Source organism: Schistocerca nitens, chromosome 3 (assembly GCF_023898315.1).
Source record: "Schistocerca nitens isolate TAMUIC-IGC-003100 chromosome 3, iqSchNite1.1, whole genome shotgun sequence".
Classification (NCBI taxonomy): Eukaryota; Metazoa; Arthropoda; class Insecta; order Orthoptera; family Acrididae; genus Schistocerca; species Schistocerca nitens.
The window spans coordinates 521,437,392-521,457,316 of record NC_064616.1 but is presented as its reverse complement, the minus strand read 5'-3'; the positions used below and the strand labels follow the sequence as shown (position 1 = coordinate 521,457,316).

The window sequence follows — 19,925 nt, the reverse complement described above, 5'->3', positions numbered from 1 at the left end:
ACTGAATGAAGCAAATTACCAAAAACATACACAACAAAAAAAAACTTATCTACAAGAGCAACATTAGAACACTGACACAACCAGAAATAACATATGCAGCTGAAATCATCTTCAAAACAAGAAATACAGCAGAAATTGAGAAAATATGTGTATAAATAAACAATACCAAGTAAATGGGCACTGAGGAATAGCTCACTACTAGTGATTTACCACCAGAAGGAGGTTCTTACTCATTGGTCTGAAGATGACCACAGTTGTGGTTGAAACCAGTCACCTGATTAAATCATTTGTGAGCAAGACTGTTTGTGATAGTAAAGATGTATGAGAACTTCAAATTACACAATGAGACCTAAAAAATAAAACAGAGAAAACCAAAATACTGCAAGACACACAAACCATACTACAAATGAAGATTAATAAAGCAGTACAGGCAGAGTGATCTCAGATGAAAAAAAGAAAGAAAATATCTGGAAGAATGAAGAAATATTGGGCAGAGAGATTAGCAAAACCCCCTTTTAAATAACAATAAATTACAATAATCCTTGTGTAATCACTGTATTATTGAACTATTTTATTGAACTAACACTGAGCTAAATTGTGTAACCTTTGTATAATTGGCTAGAGTGGTCCAATGAATGCCACAAAGTAAATAATAATACCAACAACAATATAATGATAACAAGGCCCCGGGAGTAGACAACATTCCATTAGAGCTACTGACAGCCTTGGGAGAGCCAGCCATGACAAAACTCTTTCATCTGGTGGGGAAGATGCATGACACAGGAGAAATACCCTCAGACTTCACGAGGAATATAATAAAACCAATTCCTAAGAAAGCAGGTGCTGGCAGGTGTGAAAATTACCTAACTGTCAGTTTAACAAGTCACGGCTGCAAAATACTAACACGAATTCTTTACAGAAGAAGAATGGAAAAACTTGTAGAAGCCAACCTCGGGAAATATCAGTTTGGATTCTGGAGAAGTGTACAAACACACGAGGCAATACTAACCCTACAACTTCTCATAGAAATAGGTTAAGGAAAGGCAAACCTATGTTTACAACATTTGTATACTTAGAGAAATCTTTTAACAACATTGACTGGAATGCTCTCTTTCAAATTCTAAAAGTGCAGGTGTAAAATACAGGAAGCGAAAAGCTATTTACAATTTGTAAAGAAACCAAATGGCAGTTACAAGAGTCGAGGACCACGAAACGGAAGCAGTGGTTGAGAAGAGAGTGAGACAGGGTTGTAGCCTATCGCCGATGTTATTCAATCTGTATACTGAGCAAGCAGTAAAGGAAACAAAAGAACAATTTGGAGTAGAAATTGAAGTTGAGGAAGAAGAAAAAAAATTTTTAAGGTTTGCCAATGACATTGCAATTTTGGCAGAGACAGTAAAGGACTTGGAAGAGCAACTGAACAGAATGGACAGTAGCTTGAAAAGAGGATATAAGAACAACAACAACAAAAGCAAACGGAGGATAATGGAATGTAGTCAAATTAAATCAGGTGATGCTGAGGGAATTAGATTAGGAAATGAGACACACAAAGTAGTAGGTGAGTTTTGCTACTTGGGCAGCAAAAAACTGACGATGGCCAAAGTCGAGAGGATATAAAATGTAGACTGAAAATGGAGGAAAGGGTTTCTGAGGAAGAGAAATTTGTTAACATCGAGTATAGATGTAAGTGTCAGGAAGTCCTCTCTCAAAGTATTTGCATGAAGTGTAGTCATGTGTGTTGAAGTGAAACATGGATGATAAACAGTTTAGACAAGAAGAGAATAGAAGATTTGAAATGTGGTGCTACAGAAGAATGCTGAAGATTAGATGCGTAGATCATGTAACTAATGAGGAGGTACTGAATATGTGGGGTCCTGCCCACTGGTTGCATATAGGGTGCCTAAGGGATGCTGCATTCTCGGAATGCTATGCGACAATTCAAACAAATAACATTAGTAGTTTTATTTCAATACAGCAGATTAACAATTGAGTCGTAAAAGATGGGCAACTTGCAAACAAGTCACAGTCCTTTGCTGTATACAAAGTTCATGTAAGCAATTGATATGGATCACTATTAATTTATATCATAGCACTCTCTGCTATGCCATGCTAATACTGTCCAAATACCAAGCGTCCGAGGCTGACAGGAGCAGCACTTATATTCTCCTCTTGTAGAGGGTGCTCCTATTGTGGTGCGTTCCTAATCAGCGCACCATTGGCTGACGTCGTTTCACCGCCTTTGCTTCTCTTGGGTTCTTCATCTTTGTTCCGGCACTTGTGGTTATGCCAGAACAGAATAGAATTGGGAAGAAGAGAAATCTGTGGTACAACCTGACCAAAAGAAGAGATCAGTGGGTAGGACAAATTCTGAGGCATCAAGGGATCACCAATGTAGCACTGGAGGGAAGCATGCTGGGTAAAAATTGTAGATGGAGACCAAGAAATGAGTACAATAAGCAGATTCAGAGGGATGTAGGTTGTAGTAGTTACTCGGAGATGAAGAGGCTTGCCCAGGATAGAGTAGCATGGAGAGCTGCACCAAACTAGTCTTTGGACTGAAGACCACAACAACAACAGAATGATGATGATGATGATAATAATAATAAACTCCTCCAACCTGGGTCGTAAAGGTTCCAAGGTTGTTTGTCATAAGCTAGGATAAAAGATAAGTGACAAGAGGAGCAACACCTTTTAAAAAGCCTCAGTTCAGCAGGCCCGACTGATAGTACCACATAACAGCTCCTTGTCAGGGTTACAGTGAAGATCACAGGTTTTCACCCTCAGACTTCAAGAGGAATATAATAAATCCAAGTCGAAAGAAAGCAGGTGCTGATCACCTTTTTAAAAAACCTCAGTTCAAATGGCCCAGCTGATAGTAGCATGTAAGAACTCCTTGCCAGGGTTACAGAGAAGACCTCAATGGCAGCAAAGATGGAGAAGATGGACTTGGATATGGCAGAACTGGCAAAACGGGTAGCCTATTGTCCAAGGTTAAAATGGGCAGATGGCATGACGGTTCAACATATTACTGGTGGTAGCCCAACAGTGCCTGTTCCACACATTAATGGTGGTTGAATCAGTAATATTCTAGTCTGACAACCTGTTCTTATTTTGGGAATTCAGGGAGAACCCTGGATTTCCTGCTTCAACTTCAAATCACAAAATGAAAAGTTCACACAATGGATGCACTACCCTGGTGTTAACTCTGATGAGTTATCCACCATTACCTCTTGCAATACATTGGGACCTAAGGCTCTGGGGAGTCCCAGAGATGGAATATACTGAAAAACCTTCTACGTTTAGGTTCAAGAAGAAGTACTACTTTGGAACATTAAATGTAAATTCTCTTCTGAAAATTGGAAAACGGACAGAATTAGAATTATTTCCACAGAAGAACCAAATACAAATTTTAGCAGAGCAGGAAGCGAGATTCTTAGATGAGAATGTAGTTGATACGCAACAAACAGAAACAAGCAATAAGAATAATGGAAAACATGCCAGTGTTTGGAACAGTATTTTATGTAAACAAAAAAACTGCGGACAGTATAGCAGAATTTAAATCGAAATCAGAATGAATGTCCTTGTTAACAATAACATGCAAGAATAGAATCTATAACCTTATAAATTGTCATGAACCCATGAATAATAATAACAGAAGAAATCTGCAGAAAGTAAATTAATTTTGGTATCTTTCAGAATCTGAAATCTCCGTAGTGCACCAACCATACTAGGTCAGAAATGCAAAAGTAGGAAGTAAATTACAGCCGAGTCAGCCGCAGTCAAGCATGATTGTTATGCCTTACAAAACACAACAAAGCATTCACATGGTACAAGGCAAGCCAGCCAAGCAGGATCTGGAAACAACTGACACAGCAGCACCTATGTGGAAGCCTTTCCACAGCATTAACTGCAGAAGTTTTTAGTGCATGTGCCACAAGGCATAGCAAAGTCCAAGCAAGGCCAGCCACTTTTGTATTGAAATATTATTGTGCCAGTATCGCAGCACTACCACCATGGGGCTGTGAAACTTTAAGCACCATCCAGAACACTGTATGGGGTCCGCAGCTCGGAATCACGTGTTGGTAGCCTGCCCTGAGATATGAGACACAGAGCTACCACAGGGCCCGCTGAGCCCTGGGACACACCGCGTTGGCCACAGTGCTCCAACAGTGGGTCATAGCCACTACAGCACTGGAGGCATAAGCTGTGCCTCAGCCACTGCTGCCTCTGCTGCCGAGCACAGAGTACATCACTAATGGAAGCAGTGGTGTTATGCGCGCGCGCGCGCACACACACACACACACACACACATGAGAGAGGCATTGGATGCCTAAGCCACCCTGGTGCTGAAGGAAATGTGTACCGGTGGAGAGCCACAATAAAGGAATTTGAAAGCACAAATTTGCTGTCTCCAGTCCTATTTCACTCATGTCAGGACACACACACACACACATGAGAGAGGCATTGGATGCCTAAGCCACCCTGGTGCTGAAGGAAATGTGTACCGGTGGAGAGCCACAATAAAGGAATTTGAAAGCACAAATTTGCTGTCTCCAGTCCTATTTCACTCATGTCAGGACACACACACACACACACACACATGAGAGAGGCATTGGATGCCTAAGCCACCCTGGTGCTGAAGGAAATGTGTACCGGTGGAGAGCCACAATAAAGGAATTTGAAAGCACAAATTTGCTGTCTCCAGTCCTATTTCACTCATGTCAGGACACTGGCAGGACACCTCTCTGGAGCAACGTCTGAACCTACAGTCTATGGTACATTGAACCCAGAAAATTTACTTGTTGGTGAATGATTATTCATGAAAAAAAAGCTTGCTGCCATGCTTCCTGTAAGGTGGATTGTTTTACAAGTAAAAGTCAGTAGATTTGTTGCACCGCAGAGGTAATGGGAGCCACAATTGATTAGTACCTGTTAAATGTACACATTGTAATTTAGAAGGTCATTCAGTGTACAGAATCAGTACCAGCAGTATGTTTCACATGTAGATGCTACAGGCATATGGCTAGGAGTGCCCCATCAAAATGGGCTAATATATTTTAGTTTCTCTGTCTCGTGAATACTGGTGTTTCAAACTGAGTGTTGGAGAGAACAAGGCTTTTGCAGAGACAGAGACGCAAGGTGTATCACAACCAGAGGCAGTCTGCATAATGTTGGAATGGTTATCTCAGCTGACAGCAGTTAATATGGAGTTATGCGGTCTAATGGGGTTGCAGTTGCCACAGTGAGGTATAGATTCATCACCTGCATGTTTTGTTGCTCCTTTCCCTGGGAAATCAACTGAGGGTGTACAAGCATTTGTGGGAGATCTTAACAATTTGGCAGAAATGGAAGGATGGTCTGATGCAGAACTTTTAGGGGTCACAAAATTGAGATTAACAGTGGAAGCAAAAACTTATGCAGAGTATACGGAGATTCTCAAGGGAGTTAGATTGAGGGACTGAGGAATTTAAGGAGGGGTTAGCCCAGAGGTATGTGAAACAGAATAGTGCAACACATTTTAGAGAAAAGTTGGTGATGGTAACAAAGAAGCATGTGGAATCAATGGAAGAATTTGCAGATAGGAGAAGAAAGATCAATGGGTGTACTTATGAGTTGGGACAGAATACAGTGGTACATGAGGTTATTTTACAAGAGGCTGAGCAGAGGGCATTTCACACGTTTTTAAGAGGATTACCTTCAGGAGATGTCAAGACAAGTATGGACACGGGGTCCAATTGATTTGCGCACAGCTGTCACATTGTCAACAGAATGTGAAGAAATTATATATAAACTGAAGTACAGTGTTCTCAACAAATATAAGGTGTTATAGGTGTGGGCAAATGGGGCATGTGAGGAGGCAATGTCACTAGCCTCAGGACAATGGGAATAGAGGCAGAAGTCACAGCAGTTTCAGAGGTAGAGGACCAAGGAAGAACCAGACATTGAACAGCAAAGGAAACCCAACGTCCGCCTATGGCCATTCCCATTAAGATTAGATTCTATGAAGTCAATCACAGAGGTGGATTGTGCGGTCAGAGGAATAGTAGGAAACATGAATTGCAGGATACATGGGCACATGTATTGGTTGCCATTAGTGATCTGGTGGAACATAAGCACTGGAACCAATTGCAGTATATATTACATGGAGTGTGGGATAAAGATTTCATGCTGTTGGGATTGGTGCATGTTGATTTTTTCCTGGGCACAGTTCAGTTCAAGCAATATGCAGAGATTGTGCCACACATGAGTGAGGGCTATGACATGATTCTGGGGTAGGATTTCTTGCATCATCATTGTGCCCAAACCAATTTTTGGCAGCATATGGTGAAATAGCTGTCAGTGTAGCAATGTCACAAAGTGAGTTTATCGCAATGAAAAACCATTTAAATTGTGACTAATTACTCAAAGACTCGATTCACACAATTTTGTGCCTGAGGGTACCGGGAGATCACTTCGCATTAATGTTGAGTCTAGATTACTGGTAAGAATTTTGTGTGTTGTGGAACAATTCAAAGTAAATGAGGTCTTGGATAAGGCAAGATGCTTAGTAAACTTAAGTGATGTATGCATACAAGAGGTAAATGGTGAAAAAATTATATCTGTATTCGTGGATAATTTTAGCATCACAGATTTAAGGTTAACAGAGGGGTTGCTGATCACTAATGTGGATACCCCAGAGGAGGAAGAGTAGGACAACAAGGAGCATCAGCCACGGAAAATTGGTAGACACCACTGAAACTGCATCATGGTGGAAAGTAAAGCACCTAAAGGGAAGTAGTAGGGAAAAAATAGAAGAGTTACTTTTATAATTTAGGGCTCTTTTCCAAAAGGGTCATTACCAACTATGCATATTACGCAGGAAATGAATCACATGTTTACTGCAAAACAAACAGAGTTCTGCAGTACCTGCAGCTGATTCTGAAAGAATTTATCGATCAGCGGCTGAAGGCTGGGATTACTGAGGAGAGTAATAGTCCATTGGGGTGGGGGATGGGTGGGGAAGTGCAATCAATGGTGTAACATGGAAGTAGAGGTTTTGTTGTGATTATCGACATCTAAATTCTAAGATTATAATGGACACCTACACTTTCAGAAATGTTAAGGAAACCGTTGACTATCTGAACCAGTGCAAAAAACTTTTAGTGATGACTTAAGATGTGGCTACCATCAGCTAGAAGTCACTCTGAAGATGGACCAAAAACAGCATTTTCTGCACCATGGGGCTGTTATCAATTCATGAGAATTCCTTTTGAATTAAAGAACACACCTGTAACATTTCAGAGACTGTTAGATAGAATTCTCAGAGGAATGAAACAACATCAATGCTTGGTGTATCTTGACGATATAATTGTCTATACAAGTGATATCAATTCCTTTTGAATTAAAGAACACACCTGTAACATTTCAGAGACTGTTAGATAGAATTCTCAGAGGAATGGAACAACATCAATGCTTGGTGTATCTTGACGATATAATTGTCTATACACGTGATATCAAACAGCACATACAGTGCTTAAGGTAAGTATTCCTGAGACTGAGGGCAGCAAATTTAATGTTGAATACAGAAAAGTGGAATTCTGTGTTGGAAGAGGTGGCATACCTTGGTCAGATAATAAGTAAGGATGAGGTTTAGACAGACCCCAAGGTTTATTAAAGCTATACATGATTTTTCTCCGCCCGAGTCAGTGAAGGAACAACAATCATTCCATGCAGTTGTAAAATATTACTGAAGATTCGTACAGGGATTTGTGGATGTTGTCAGACTGTATGCATAATTATTGAAGAAAGGTGCAAAATTTGTTTGGTCAGAGGACCGTCAATGTGCTTTTGAGAGACTGAAGAAGCTTTAACATCAAGTCCAATCTTAGTGTTCCCAGATTTCACTAAAGAATTAATTCTGTCATAAGATGCATCCAACTATGTACTAGCTGTGTGGTTGTCTCAAGAAACAGATGATGTAGAGCACCTGGTAACCTATGCACCAAGGCAGCTGTACTCAGCAGACAGGAATTACTTCGCAACGGAAAGAGAGATGTTGAGTCTTCTCTATGGAATCACATGCTTCAATTCTCATCTCTACAGGAAAAAGTTTTGAGTGATAACAGATCATGTAGCACTGAAATGACTGCTGGGATTGAAGGACCCATCTAATAGGTTGACATGGTGGGTGGTAAGACTGAGAAAGTTTGATTTTATGGTCGTACATAAACCTAGAATGAAACATGGGAACATAGAGGACTTAAGTAGGAAACTAGAAGTATAGCAAATAGGTGTCAGTGAGAATAAGGAATAGCATACAGTGCAGAGGACAGATGAGGAGTCTAAGCAGTATAGTAAATAATCACAGTTTTGTATGCACGATTGGTTGCTGTGCAGACAAACCAAGTTGTGACCACAAGCAGTGGTACCAGTGAAGTTGAGGAATAGAGTGCTACAAGACACACATGGTCACGTGTTAGCAACTCATGGAGGATTTAGGTCTACCAACAGGAGAGTAGCATAGAGGTATTGGTGGAAGATGGACATGAACCAGTATGTGCAGAATTGTATACAGTGTGCACATCGAGCAGATTTGTGTCGAACAAGAGTACCATTGCAGAGACTACCTGAAGCATTAGCATGGTTTGAATTTCTTTGGATTGATGTTTTAGGTCTTTTTATGAAAATACCTGTAGGGAATAAACGGGTACTTACAATTACAGGTCAGTTTTCAAGATATGTGGCAATGGTCTCAACACCAAACCAAGAGGTAGCAACAGTGGCAGAACTGCAAGTAAACAATTGGATACTGTAGTTCAGGGTACCTGAAATGATAACAACAGACTAGGGAACCAACATTATGTTGGATTAGTTCAAGGAACTGTGTAAGCTGTTATGTGTGAAGAAACTGAGGATGAGCCCTCTGACACTCAAGTTAATGGGAGAACCGAAAGGGTGCACAGAAGCATAGAAAAGATGCTAGGATATTATGTGGACGTGCACCATACCAATTGGGATGTCTATTTAAGGTATGTGGTCTCCACATACAACCCAAAACAGCTCACAAACACACAACTGCCGCCATATCAGATGGTACATGGTCATAAAATGCCATTTTGACATGTTGAAAACCAAGAAGGGGAAGACAGGAGATTCGGTTAAGGAGTTTGCAAGGGTCCCAAGAGAAATTTGGAAAGTGTACACATGACAAATACATGGGCACTGGAAAAGCAAGAGGAAGCACTGAGCCATAAGCAAGAATATCACAACACAAGGTTGGCCAGTCAGTGATGCCATGATGCCATCAACTTCATACACTCCAAAAGGGAAGACAAAGAATTTTCTTATGAAATATCTAGGGCCATATCAAGTATCAAGTCGAGGCAAATAAATGTCCAGTGAATAGCAAGATTCAGTTGCTGATGAGAAAAACAATTGTGTACATGGGAGTTTGAAACCTTTTCAAGAGAGCCCAGAGGTTAACCCATGAACTGGAGGGACAGACTGGAAAGGGAAACTGGAAAAGGAGGTGCAGAGGAGCAGACAAGAGGTTGTACTTAAAGCAACAACAGGAAGCCCATATGAGTTAAGACCTAGGAGATAAGACTAAGTGATTTTTTTAAATGTTAGATATAGTTGTAGCTTAAGTGAAATTAGCTGCTGTGGGGCCCCAGAGAACTTTACGGAGAGGAAAGGGTAATAGGTAGCCCTGGCCTCAGGTGAGATACACCAGGAGACAAGATGATGTGAGTCATAACCGGACTACTGGTCATCATTAGGGTGGAAACATTGTGGAACCAGCACCTGGAAGGAGGAGTGCTGTTCATTTAGCAAAAGGACGCGATTATCACCAATCATTGCTCTGTGAACAGATGGTGTTTAACATATGGAGATACAATTGAGGTGAGCCAGCTAGAAGAATCATTCAATCATTTTTGACAGGAGGCAGAGAACGAGAATACACGGGTCTTATGAGAAGTTGAGGGACGAGATGGCACAGGTCCTCAGGATTGTATCGCATACAAGAACAAGGAGAGTTTGGATCAATGTGGGAAGCCGACATGAAAACTGTGTTTGGGACAGCTGATGAGGAGGACATCAGGAGATTGAATGACACACAGAAGTAATAAAACAACTGGTGAAAGGAAACAAGGCAGCACGTGAGTGGCACACCAAGTAAATTGCAAGTTCGGTGAAGGATGTGCTAGCTGACTCAAGAAGTGGTGAGCTATTCCGAAACTGCTGAAGAATCATGGAAGTAGTGGTAACAAAACTGTTACAGCCCTTGGAGGCCAGAATGTGGGAAGTGTCAGGAGAGGTAGCAGAGCTACGAGAAGCTATGCAACAAGCTGTATGGGGCCAGCTAGGAGTGAACTTGTCATCACTGGAACAGTACCTGGAAGGGCTACTACAGGAAGTGCAGAACGAGCTACCACCAGAACTATGGTTGTTCTTAGAATCTAATCATAAAAATTTACCCTTTGATTTTAAGCTAGGCACAGAAGAAGCAAGGCCAGATGGGGCAAGGTTGTGCATTTCAGTTTCCTCTACAGTATAGCAATTATATGTATCCAATTATATCCTGTTAAGTGGGGTATGTTAAAGAAGTTTGTCAGGGTAAAGTTACAACGGTTGTTACTAGATGCAGAAAACAAGAGTAAATATGTAAAAATGGAAGATGCGCAGAGTTATGAAAGTGTTACAGGGTTGTGATTACGGTTTTTCCAAACATAGTAGTGAGAAAGGGTCAGAAGTCCTGTGCAGTGAAGTTACTAATGGGTCAGAAAGCAGAGACGGAATGCAAGAAGGAAGTGATTAGGTCTGAGTTGAACTTCCAGCACATTGGTTGTACTCAACCTTCGATGCAGTAGTAGTAGTAGTAGTAGTAGTAGTAGTAGTAGTAGTAGTAGTAGCCGCTGCCAGTAGTTTCGAGCAGGGGAAACTCATAACATCAAAAAGGTTAGAGTTAGATGGGAGTGGATTATTGGTAAATGGGATTTCATGTGAAATAATTGGCTCTGCTTTCCACCTACCTGACACAGTTAGGGGGTAACCCACTTAATCATTTTACAGCCTGGATTGTATTGGCCAGAGGGACACACAGAAGTGCTCCTCCCTGTGAATCTGACTATGTTAAACCAGACTTTGGGTTCAAATGGTTCAAATGGCTCTGAGCACTATGGGACTCAACATCTTAGGTCATAAGTCCCCTAGAACTTAGAACTACTTAAACCTAACTAACCTAAGGACATCACACACACCCATGCCCGAGGCAGGATTCGAACCTGCGACCGTAGCAGCCCCGCGGTTCCGGACTGCAGCGCCAGAACCGCACGCCAGACTTTGGGACCCTAGCTAATGCACTCTACAGAAACTCGTTAGCGAGCAGGAGAGGGAAATCTTTCTGGACACATTGATGCAGTATGTGAGTCTGTACGGAGAGAGTCAGTACTGGAGGGAAACAACATTGATCATTGTCATACCAACTACTGCAGAGATACTCTGCTAACTGTAGTCCATGTTTACATGTACAAAAAGCAAAACACAAGACAAAGTCCCCACCCAGTCACTGTTCAAATTCCATTCTATTGGATTCCCATAGTCTCAGAGACAGCAGAGGACAAGCTGCAGCTATAAACTGAATTGAGCAGAAAACTAAGGGGCCTAGGATCAGAAGTGTTTGAGGGAACTTATTGGTACAAGTAATCCTGAAAAGTGGAACACAGCCAATTGGGCTATCCATCAGGATTTGTCATTCTAGTGTGAGAACAGTCTAGTTAAGGCAACACGAGAGGCCAAGTCTTGTTAAGAGAGAGGGCAACATAGAGCAATGACCATATTCAATCATACACACAAAGTAGGAATTGATTAAGCCAAGCCTGCTTCAGGCAGGTACAGATGTGTCTTACAAAACACAGCAAAGCCATTGTGCAGTACGAGACAAGCCACCCTGGAAAGGTGCAGAAATAGTTGACACAGCAACACCTAAGAAGAAGTAGGCAGAAGCCTTTCTACACCAGCAACCACAGAAGTGTTTAGTACGCATGCCGCAAGGTGTAGCAAAGTCCAACCAAGCCCAGCCCATGAGCATAAGAATACCGAACCACTTTCGTGCTGCAATATTCTTGTGTTAGTATTGCAGCACTACCACAACAGGGCTGAGACACTTGGGGTACCATCAGAATGCTGTATGGGGTCCTCAGTTTGGCCTCGTGTCAGAGCAGCCTGCTCTGATAGGCAAGACAAAGAAGGCGCCATGGGGCCCGTCAACCCTGGGACACAGTGCACCAGCCATAGCATTCCTATAGCGGGTCATGGCTGCCATGGCACTGGAGACATCAGCCATGCCTCAACTGCCACTGCCTTAGCCGCCAAGCCCAGAGGACATCACTGATAGAACCAGTGGTGTTACACCACTGCCTGACCAAGCCATGCTCTATCAGCATTGGGGAATGTCATGCGAGCAAGAGCGCGCGCACACACACACACACACACACACACACACACACACACACACACACACACACACACACACGAGGGAGATGATTGGCTGCCACAGCCACAATGGTGCTATTTGAAATGTATTTCAGTGGAGTGCCTCAATAAAGGAATTTGAAAGCACAAAACAAATCTATAAATCTATTAATTTCAGTCCTATTTCATCTACAACATACATAAAAACAACATCAAAACACTTCTCAGCAACTTCAATATGAAAGTTGAGACGGAAAAGAAATTTAAGAATACTGCAGGTGAATATCCAGCGCACTTAAGAACAAACAAAAATGGAGAAAAACTGATCAATATATGCAAAATGTTACAGTTAAAACTGATGTCCACAGTTTTCACAAACTATCAAGAAAAGCCAAAACTTGGATACCTCCAAATCTAAATCTAGTATCGTGTGCCCATATCTAAGTGGGATATCAAGGAAATTATAACTGTTGAAGTAATCAGAAGTCAGGAATTTGATTCAGATCATTATCTCTCTAAGATTAAAATATGATTTCTTCAATATAAAACAAAAAATACAACCAAGGAAGTAATCAGATACGAATCCATTAAAATTAATATTACAATAGAAAGACAAAAAAATGTAAGCAAAGAAATCAAGACAAAAAAAGGGTGAGTGGCATGAACTCCATGTAAAAATTACTGTAGCAGAACAGAAAACTTTAGGATTTGCCAAGAATAAAAAGAACACAAGGTGGAATGAAGAGTGTGAAGAAGCACCAGAACAAAGAAATGGAGAGGGTCAAATAGAGAACATTTAGAACAACTCAGATAACAAAGAAAATAAACGTCAAACATAATACAGAAAATCAAAAGAACCTTCAAAAATTCTCAGTTTATGGAGATACAAGAAAATTTTGCCAAAAATAATACTAGAAATGTTCACCAAACTTTTGAACATGTACTTAATTGGTATCAGGCACCAAGTATTTTTTCAAAGATCATAATAGCAGCACAGGATTAAATAATAAGATTTGAGGATCTTCAAAAACTGGGGAAAGTTGAAGTTCTAAGGAAAATACTGAGACCTGGAAGTAATAGTAATGTTGAACACAAATTAAGATCAAATAGAGAGTTCTATTTGGAAATGGGAAAGCTAACTGTTATGAGGAAAAGACAACTGCAGTTTTATGGCCACATATACTGAATCGACAAAACCAGATTAACCGAGGCAGATTTTCAACTTATTAAACAGCTACAAAAATAAGCCCATATAGTTTACTGAAATTGACAAAGATATGAAAAACTCAGGAAGTCTAATGGATATAATAGGTAACAAATTATCTTTTAAAGAAGCAACACGAAAGGCAGGATTTCAAGAATGAAAGAGGTCTGCATAAGGAAAAAAAGTGGACCCAGGTAGAAAAGGAACAACACTCTCTACAGATGAAAGAAGTCTGGTAGCAACAAAAACTAAACACAAAGAAGGAAAACCTAGATTGATTTATCGTACCCTAAAAAAGTGTTATTCGAATAAATAAATAAAGAAAGAAAAACTGTGAAATACTAGCATTTTTTATGCTATGCCTTTAAACTATCTAGTTCTAACAGTTAAACTGGACTTTCTAGTAACACGACAAAAATTTGGAGGAAGATTTCCCACCAACAGAGCAAGAAATTTATGAAAAACAAAGTAAGTGGTGAAGGCTCCTTTACGGCAAATCTGTTGAAACTGACAGAACCATAGATTATAAATGTCTACATATGCTTTTTGAGCACATCTGGAAAACTGAAATGATTCCAAAAGAGTGGAATATAGCATTAACTCACTCACCACATAAAAAGGGAGACAAACAAAATGTCAACAATTACGAAGGAGTGTTACTTCTGCCAGTGGCATACAATATAGCATCAAAAATTCTCCAGGACAGAGCTGTAGAAACTTTGTACAAACAACTTCTAACCACCATCATGTCTAATATTCAGACAAAGTAGAAAGTGAATGGAATTACAAAACCAGGAGCTACAATATGAGCAGTGCTAAAAAGCTGTGAAACTGCAGTGAAAAGCAGTGTATAACTGTTTCATAATCGGAGAAGGAAATGATGTGTATAAAAATGAAAGTAGCCTTGCAGTAAGAACACTGAAAGAATTTTCAGAAAAAAATTGGCTTGCAAATTTTCCTTTTTTTCTCTCTTTTATATATCCCCCCCCCCCTTCCCCGGGGTGACTTAATTGAAAACTCTTGTATAAACAGAGAAACTGTTGGAACAAAATGAAAATTGAGGATAATCTGGATGATTCGTAGCAGTTTTGTACATACAACTTTCACTGAAGCAACCAGTTCTGTCAGAGGGCATGCACAGAAACCATGAAGGCAAGAAAATGCTGGCAAAAGAAATTCTCCAGTGATAACAACAACTGAAGAAGTAGACATCAATGAAACTTGCAACAGATTTGACACTAATTCCCAAAGAAAACAAGGATGCACTTGCAGTGTATAAGAAAGAAGCATCTCTGGCTGCATCTCATGAGGAAGAAGTTACATAAGCAACAGCATGTGAAGTATCACCATATCAATAGAAGCATCAGAAGCAACAGTGGAAAATGAAGAAACAGTATAATAATCATCAGTATCAGAAATAGCATAGCAAACCCACACAAAAGGACAAAAATTTTTGTTATTCAGAGGTAGAAAAGAAACACAACAAATAAAGTAATGGACTTAAAACAAAAGTCATATTTAAGAACAGTGCATTAAAAAGTTCAATATCGTAAAAACGTCACTGAAGTATCCATTATTTTCATAATGAATGAAGAAACTGACCACTATGGAAATTAAAGAGCAAGATATGAACTGACTGTGCTATATGAAAATTACCAGAATAATAAAGGACAAGTTGGTTATGAAGCTTACAGGTGCAAGAAGAATTCATATGCTAGTAAGGTAAGAGAAGGAAAGGCTAGCCACCAAAATTAAAAATACAAACTACTTCTAACAACTCTAAAACAGTTATATCGACAGGGGAGGGGACATGAGTGACAGATCCACAAGTGTGTAATACTTTCAATCAGCACTGTATACCTATGATGGATATACGAGGGTTGGAACATAAATAGTGGCAACTATTTATTCACAACCGATACAAAAGAGTTACATGTTTGATTTGATTCTGAAGATGAAGGAACCACATCGTGGCATTCACTTCAGAACTGTTCCAGAGATTCGACAAGCAGTAGACCGCTCCATTCGCACCATCAACAGAACCGGCTCTGCTAACAGTATACTACGCCTCTCACATCACTGGCAATGGGTTCTACACAATGCTGGCGAATACTTTGAAAGACAGTAACAGGTGAAAACATGTAACTCTTTTGTATTGGTTGTGAATAAATAGTTGCCACTATTTAAGTTCCAACCCTCATACTTCTAAAACAAAGCATAGAATTAGCACAGAGCATGGGAACAACCAAATGGGTGGCTGACAGTTTATATCCACTTCTTACAGACAAATTGGAAGTTTCACATATATTAGAGCACTAAAAAATAGAAATAAAGTAGGTTTGGATGACATATCAACAAAAATGGTATAACACTGCACTAGGTATCTCGCAAAAAAAATAAATTTAGTAATGAAGGAAGGAATGTTCCCAAATTGCTTAAAAAGGAGCAACATGGAGACAGTCTGTAATACAAGGATATAAAGGAGATCCAGGAAATTACAGACCCATAACTATCATAACTGTTCTCTCTAAAATAGTGTAAAACAGTAAAGACACAATAACAAACTTTCACTGAGAATACGAAAATCTTATACAAAGCACAGCATGTCTTCAGAAAAGGGAGGTTCACACAGACTGAAGTGACAGAGTTCATAACAAACATAACTGAGGCCCTGGATGATTTAAAAACTACACTGCTATGGTATAAGAGGAAAAGCAGCCGATATTACAAAAAAAACACTATGATGAACACAGGCACCTGTGTTGAAATAAAGTTTTAACTGCAGAAGTACTAAGAGAACTGTCAACTCTAATTTTCTGGATATTAAATATGGAGTAGCTCAGGATTTAGTAAAAGGACCTCTGCTCTCTACCTTGTATGTAAATCAGATGCCCAGTGCAGTACATGAAAAGGTGATCATTTATGCCAACACAACTTTAATACTATGTACTGACTCAGTAAAGAATTTGCAAAAGGCAGCCAGTGAAGACATGCAAATGGCAAAAAGATATTTTAGAGAAAATAACCTATTGATAGGCCCATACAGTAACAAAACAACACACTAAACTTGAAACAAAGGGAATTGTCAACTTGAGGAGGTTAGAGAGAGAATCAGAAATGCGGACCTAGAAAAATTGAACTATAATAGAAGTGGACACATTTTTGACATGGGAAAACCACACTGATAAGGTCTGTTCAGCATTAAATACAAATATATTCTTAATGAATAAAATGTCCTATATGGTGGATACAGAAATGTTGAAAGAATGTATTATGGACATTTTTCCACTTATACTGTACTGCAAGCACTAGGGGGAGGAGTGCCAGACATACAAATTCAGATAACTGAACACTATTTCAAAATTAACAGTGAACATAAAGTAATCAACAGTATGCACTTCAGCATAAAGAGAGGGGGAAAAAACTTTGCTGTATTAAGCATAGCTGATCAATCTATAGATTCTGAAATGAGCACAAAGTTTTTAGGGATGAATGTTGATTGTCATTTAACATGGACTGAACACACAAAGATGCTGTCAAAAAGTAAGTCGTCAGCCTATTATGCTCTATGGAGTCGATTAGTAGTTTGTACCAGCCAATGTCTTTTTTTGGGGACCGAAGGTACATAATATGAACACCATTTTTAAACTGCTCAATGTGAATACCTATTTAAAAAAAAACCTCCTCTTATCCTTAGTCTATCAAGTGAGTACACCTTAAGTGTGTAGATCAGGAATAATGTTACAAAGTAGCCTATTTCACTAACAGTTCTAAACTTAATCAATGAACAAAAACCTGTTTGGACTTTCACTTACCAAAGAGAGCAAGAAAAAGACCTCAAAACAGCATTTTAAATGATGGAATAAAATTGTATGATAAATTGTCTAGGAGATGACACAGATTACTAAAACTCATCTGTCTGAAAACATGCCTTCTAGAATTTTCTTCATAAGTACTAAATATTACAAATTAAAGATTTCTTACAGGACTCTTACTAGTGGTTGATAATGAATGAGCATAACTCCAGCACGCTGTTTCATTACAAAACATGATCACAACGTAATGCTTTTACGAGAAAATCACATGGAAAGGTCTATACTGCATGGCAGTAATGTCCTGTCATTCTCCTCAGCTCAACATCTCAGTATGATGAGTGTATGCTAACTCCATTTTTAGGTGGTATCAGGGGATAACATGACAGCATGTATGTGGCACAGTTGTTTGTTTAGGGAGATTGAGGCAGTTTTTTGAACAGACTGGAGTTAGTGATTGCGACATAGCAACAGGTTTGTCCTCAGTGTGCAAAGTGAGGAAGGGCAAAACTATGTATTATAATGTAAGTTATTTGGGACAAACCGAGTGTAGATCAAAGAGAATTATACAACAGGAACCAACTAAATGAAGTAGAGCAACAGTCAAGAAATTGACTTCATATTTGGGAGAACTAAATTTGCTCTGTCAAACCACCCTGAGCCAGATTTTTTGTGGTTTTTCTAAATCATTTCTGGCAAATGATGAGATGGTTTCTTCTTTATGGCAGCATACCGGTATTTATTCATTCTGTGTATCTGTATATTTTGGGTTAGGCTATTTGTTTTCAATTTATTATGAAGACAAATCCTATATCCTGGATGAAAAATAAATTAAGATCCCACAATAATTATTCTGAACAGATTTACAAAATCGACTGATTCTCAAACATTCGTTTTGAAAGTGTGTACACATTAATTAAACGCAAGCGTGCCTTTCATTGTTTTTTACTTGTGCTTACATTGTAAATTCACCTCAGTCCAAACTATTTTCTGTCCACTATAATTAGACTCCTTTCTGAATGCGTTGTATAAAATGAAATCGACTATAAAACATTTCTAGATTTATTACAATTAGTATTACATTTATAAAAAAAGGTAGGTGGCACTTTTGCAAAACTATACTGACTAAACTCAATACTGAGGAAGGTTACCTTCATTCTGTTGAAGAGATGTCCAGCGTCTCTTGTAAAACATTGAATAAGGCGTATTGTAGCACACGGACTTGGCCAACGTCAGCTAAAAGTACCAAAACTTTATCTTCATAACACTGTCTCACTTATATTCTTTTGAGGGCACCATTATATGACGCTAAATACATCGAAACAGTACATTATTTCGAAACAGTTTTCATAACCAACTGATTCATGAACATTCATGATCTCAGTATTGAGGAAGATGATCTCCATATCACTGTCTGTTCATGCTACATTACCTACAGAAACTATTGGAAAATTTTGCGTGTCAATAACGCATTATATTTGGCACTGCATCGTACCTAACGTCGCAAATACTAGCCTATCACGACTACAGCTTTCTCACCAAACAAAGCTTTGTTAACCTAATGTCCTCATGCAAGTTTCTAACTTCTACGGCATTTTTTTATGACATTTATTTTCTCTCATCACTATGAGCGTCAAAATCCAAAACGTGCGGTCGCAACAATTTTGTTTTATTTTTCATTTCCAAACATCGCAGATGCTCCTTTGCACAGATTACTGCGAAGTGTACACGCTGACGCGGTTTTTTCGAAGCAAGAAGTAATAAATAGTCTTTGTGATAACAGACTAAAATGACTAACATCTGATTCATTTCATTTATCACTGTCAGAGTGCTTGACGGCGATTTGTACCTTGGTAAAAATGTAGACTTTCGTCAAACAACATTACTCTCCCACGCATCGAAAACCGGAAAACAGAAGGTATTAAAAATGTCTGCGTTTCACTATTATTATTATTATTATTATTATTATTATTACTGTTATTATTATTTAAGTAAGTTTTTCATTAGTTCGATCCGAATTGGCCTATTCATTACTATCTATCTATATTGTCCAATGGCTGTTAAGCGCCTTTTGCTTGCGAGTGGACGTTTTCATACTTGGTACCGATATAATCGTGCGTGTACGTAAAATAAGCACGATAAGCAGTATAGACGAGAAGCTTTTGGATTGTAATGCTAAGAATAAGTGCCGAATATTGGACGTCTACAGCGACTAGGAAGCGCTACCGGATCGAACTAGGGAGAGAGCATACAATATTTGTTTCCACAGGAAGTTTTCAACGTGATTGTATCTATACGCCACACATTGTGAAGAATTTCCTCCTATTAGTTGAATAGAATAATTGCAATTCATTAATAGCAATTACATTTAGCCTCTAATGAAAATAAAGACAAGCTAATGGGACCATGAATTACCATTTCTACTTTGAAGGAGAGATTTCCATAAAATTTGCAAT

The 19,925-nt window shown here is 39.3% G+C and overlaps 1 protein-coding gene across 2 annotated transcripts in view; it reads right to left on the bottom strand.

Annotated features, from left to right (window-relative positions):
- The window catches only part of LOC126249645 (DNA fragmentation factor subunit beta), a 143,864-nt gene extending 124,659 nt beyond the window's left edge, over positions 1–19,205 (bottom strand). Inside the window, exon 1 of one of the 2 annotated variants that reach the window (XR_007545635.1) lies at positions 18,621–19,205. Coding sequence is in view for 1 of the 2 variants with exons in the window: in XM_049951324.1 (XP_049807281.1) it covers positions 18,621–18,626 (6 nt within the window). In the remaining variant the exon portion in view is untranslated. The remainder of the gene's footprint in view (positions 1–18,620) is intronic. The other variant, XM_049951324.1, reaches the window with a different exon arrangement.
- Between the last annotated feature and the right edge of the window lie 720 nt (positions 19,206–19,925).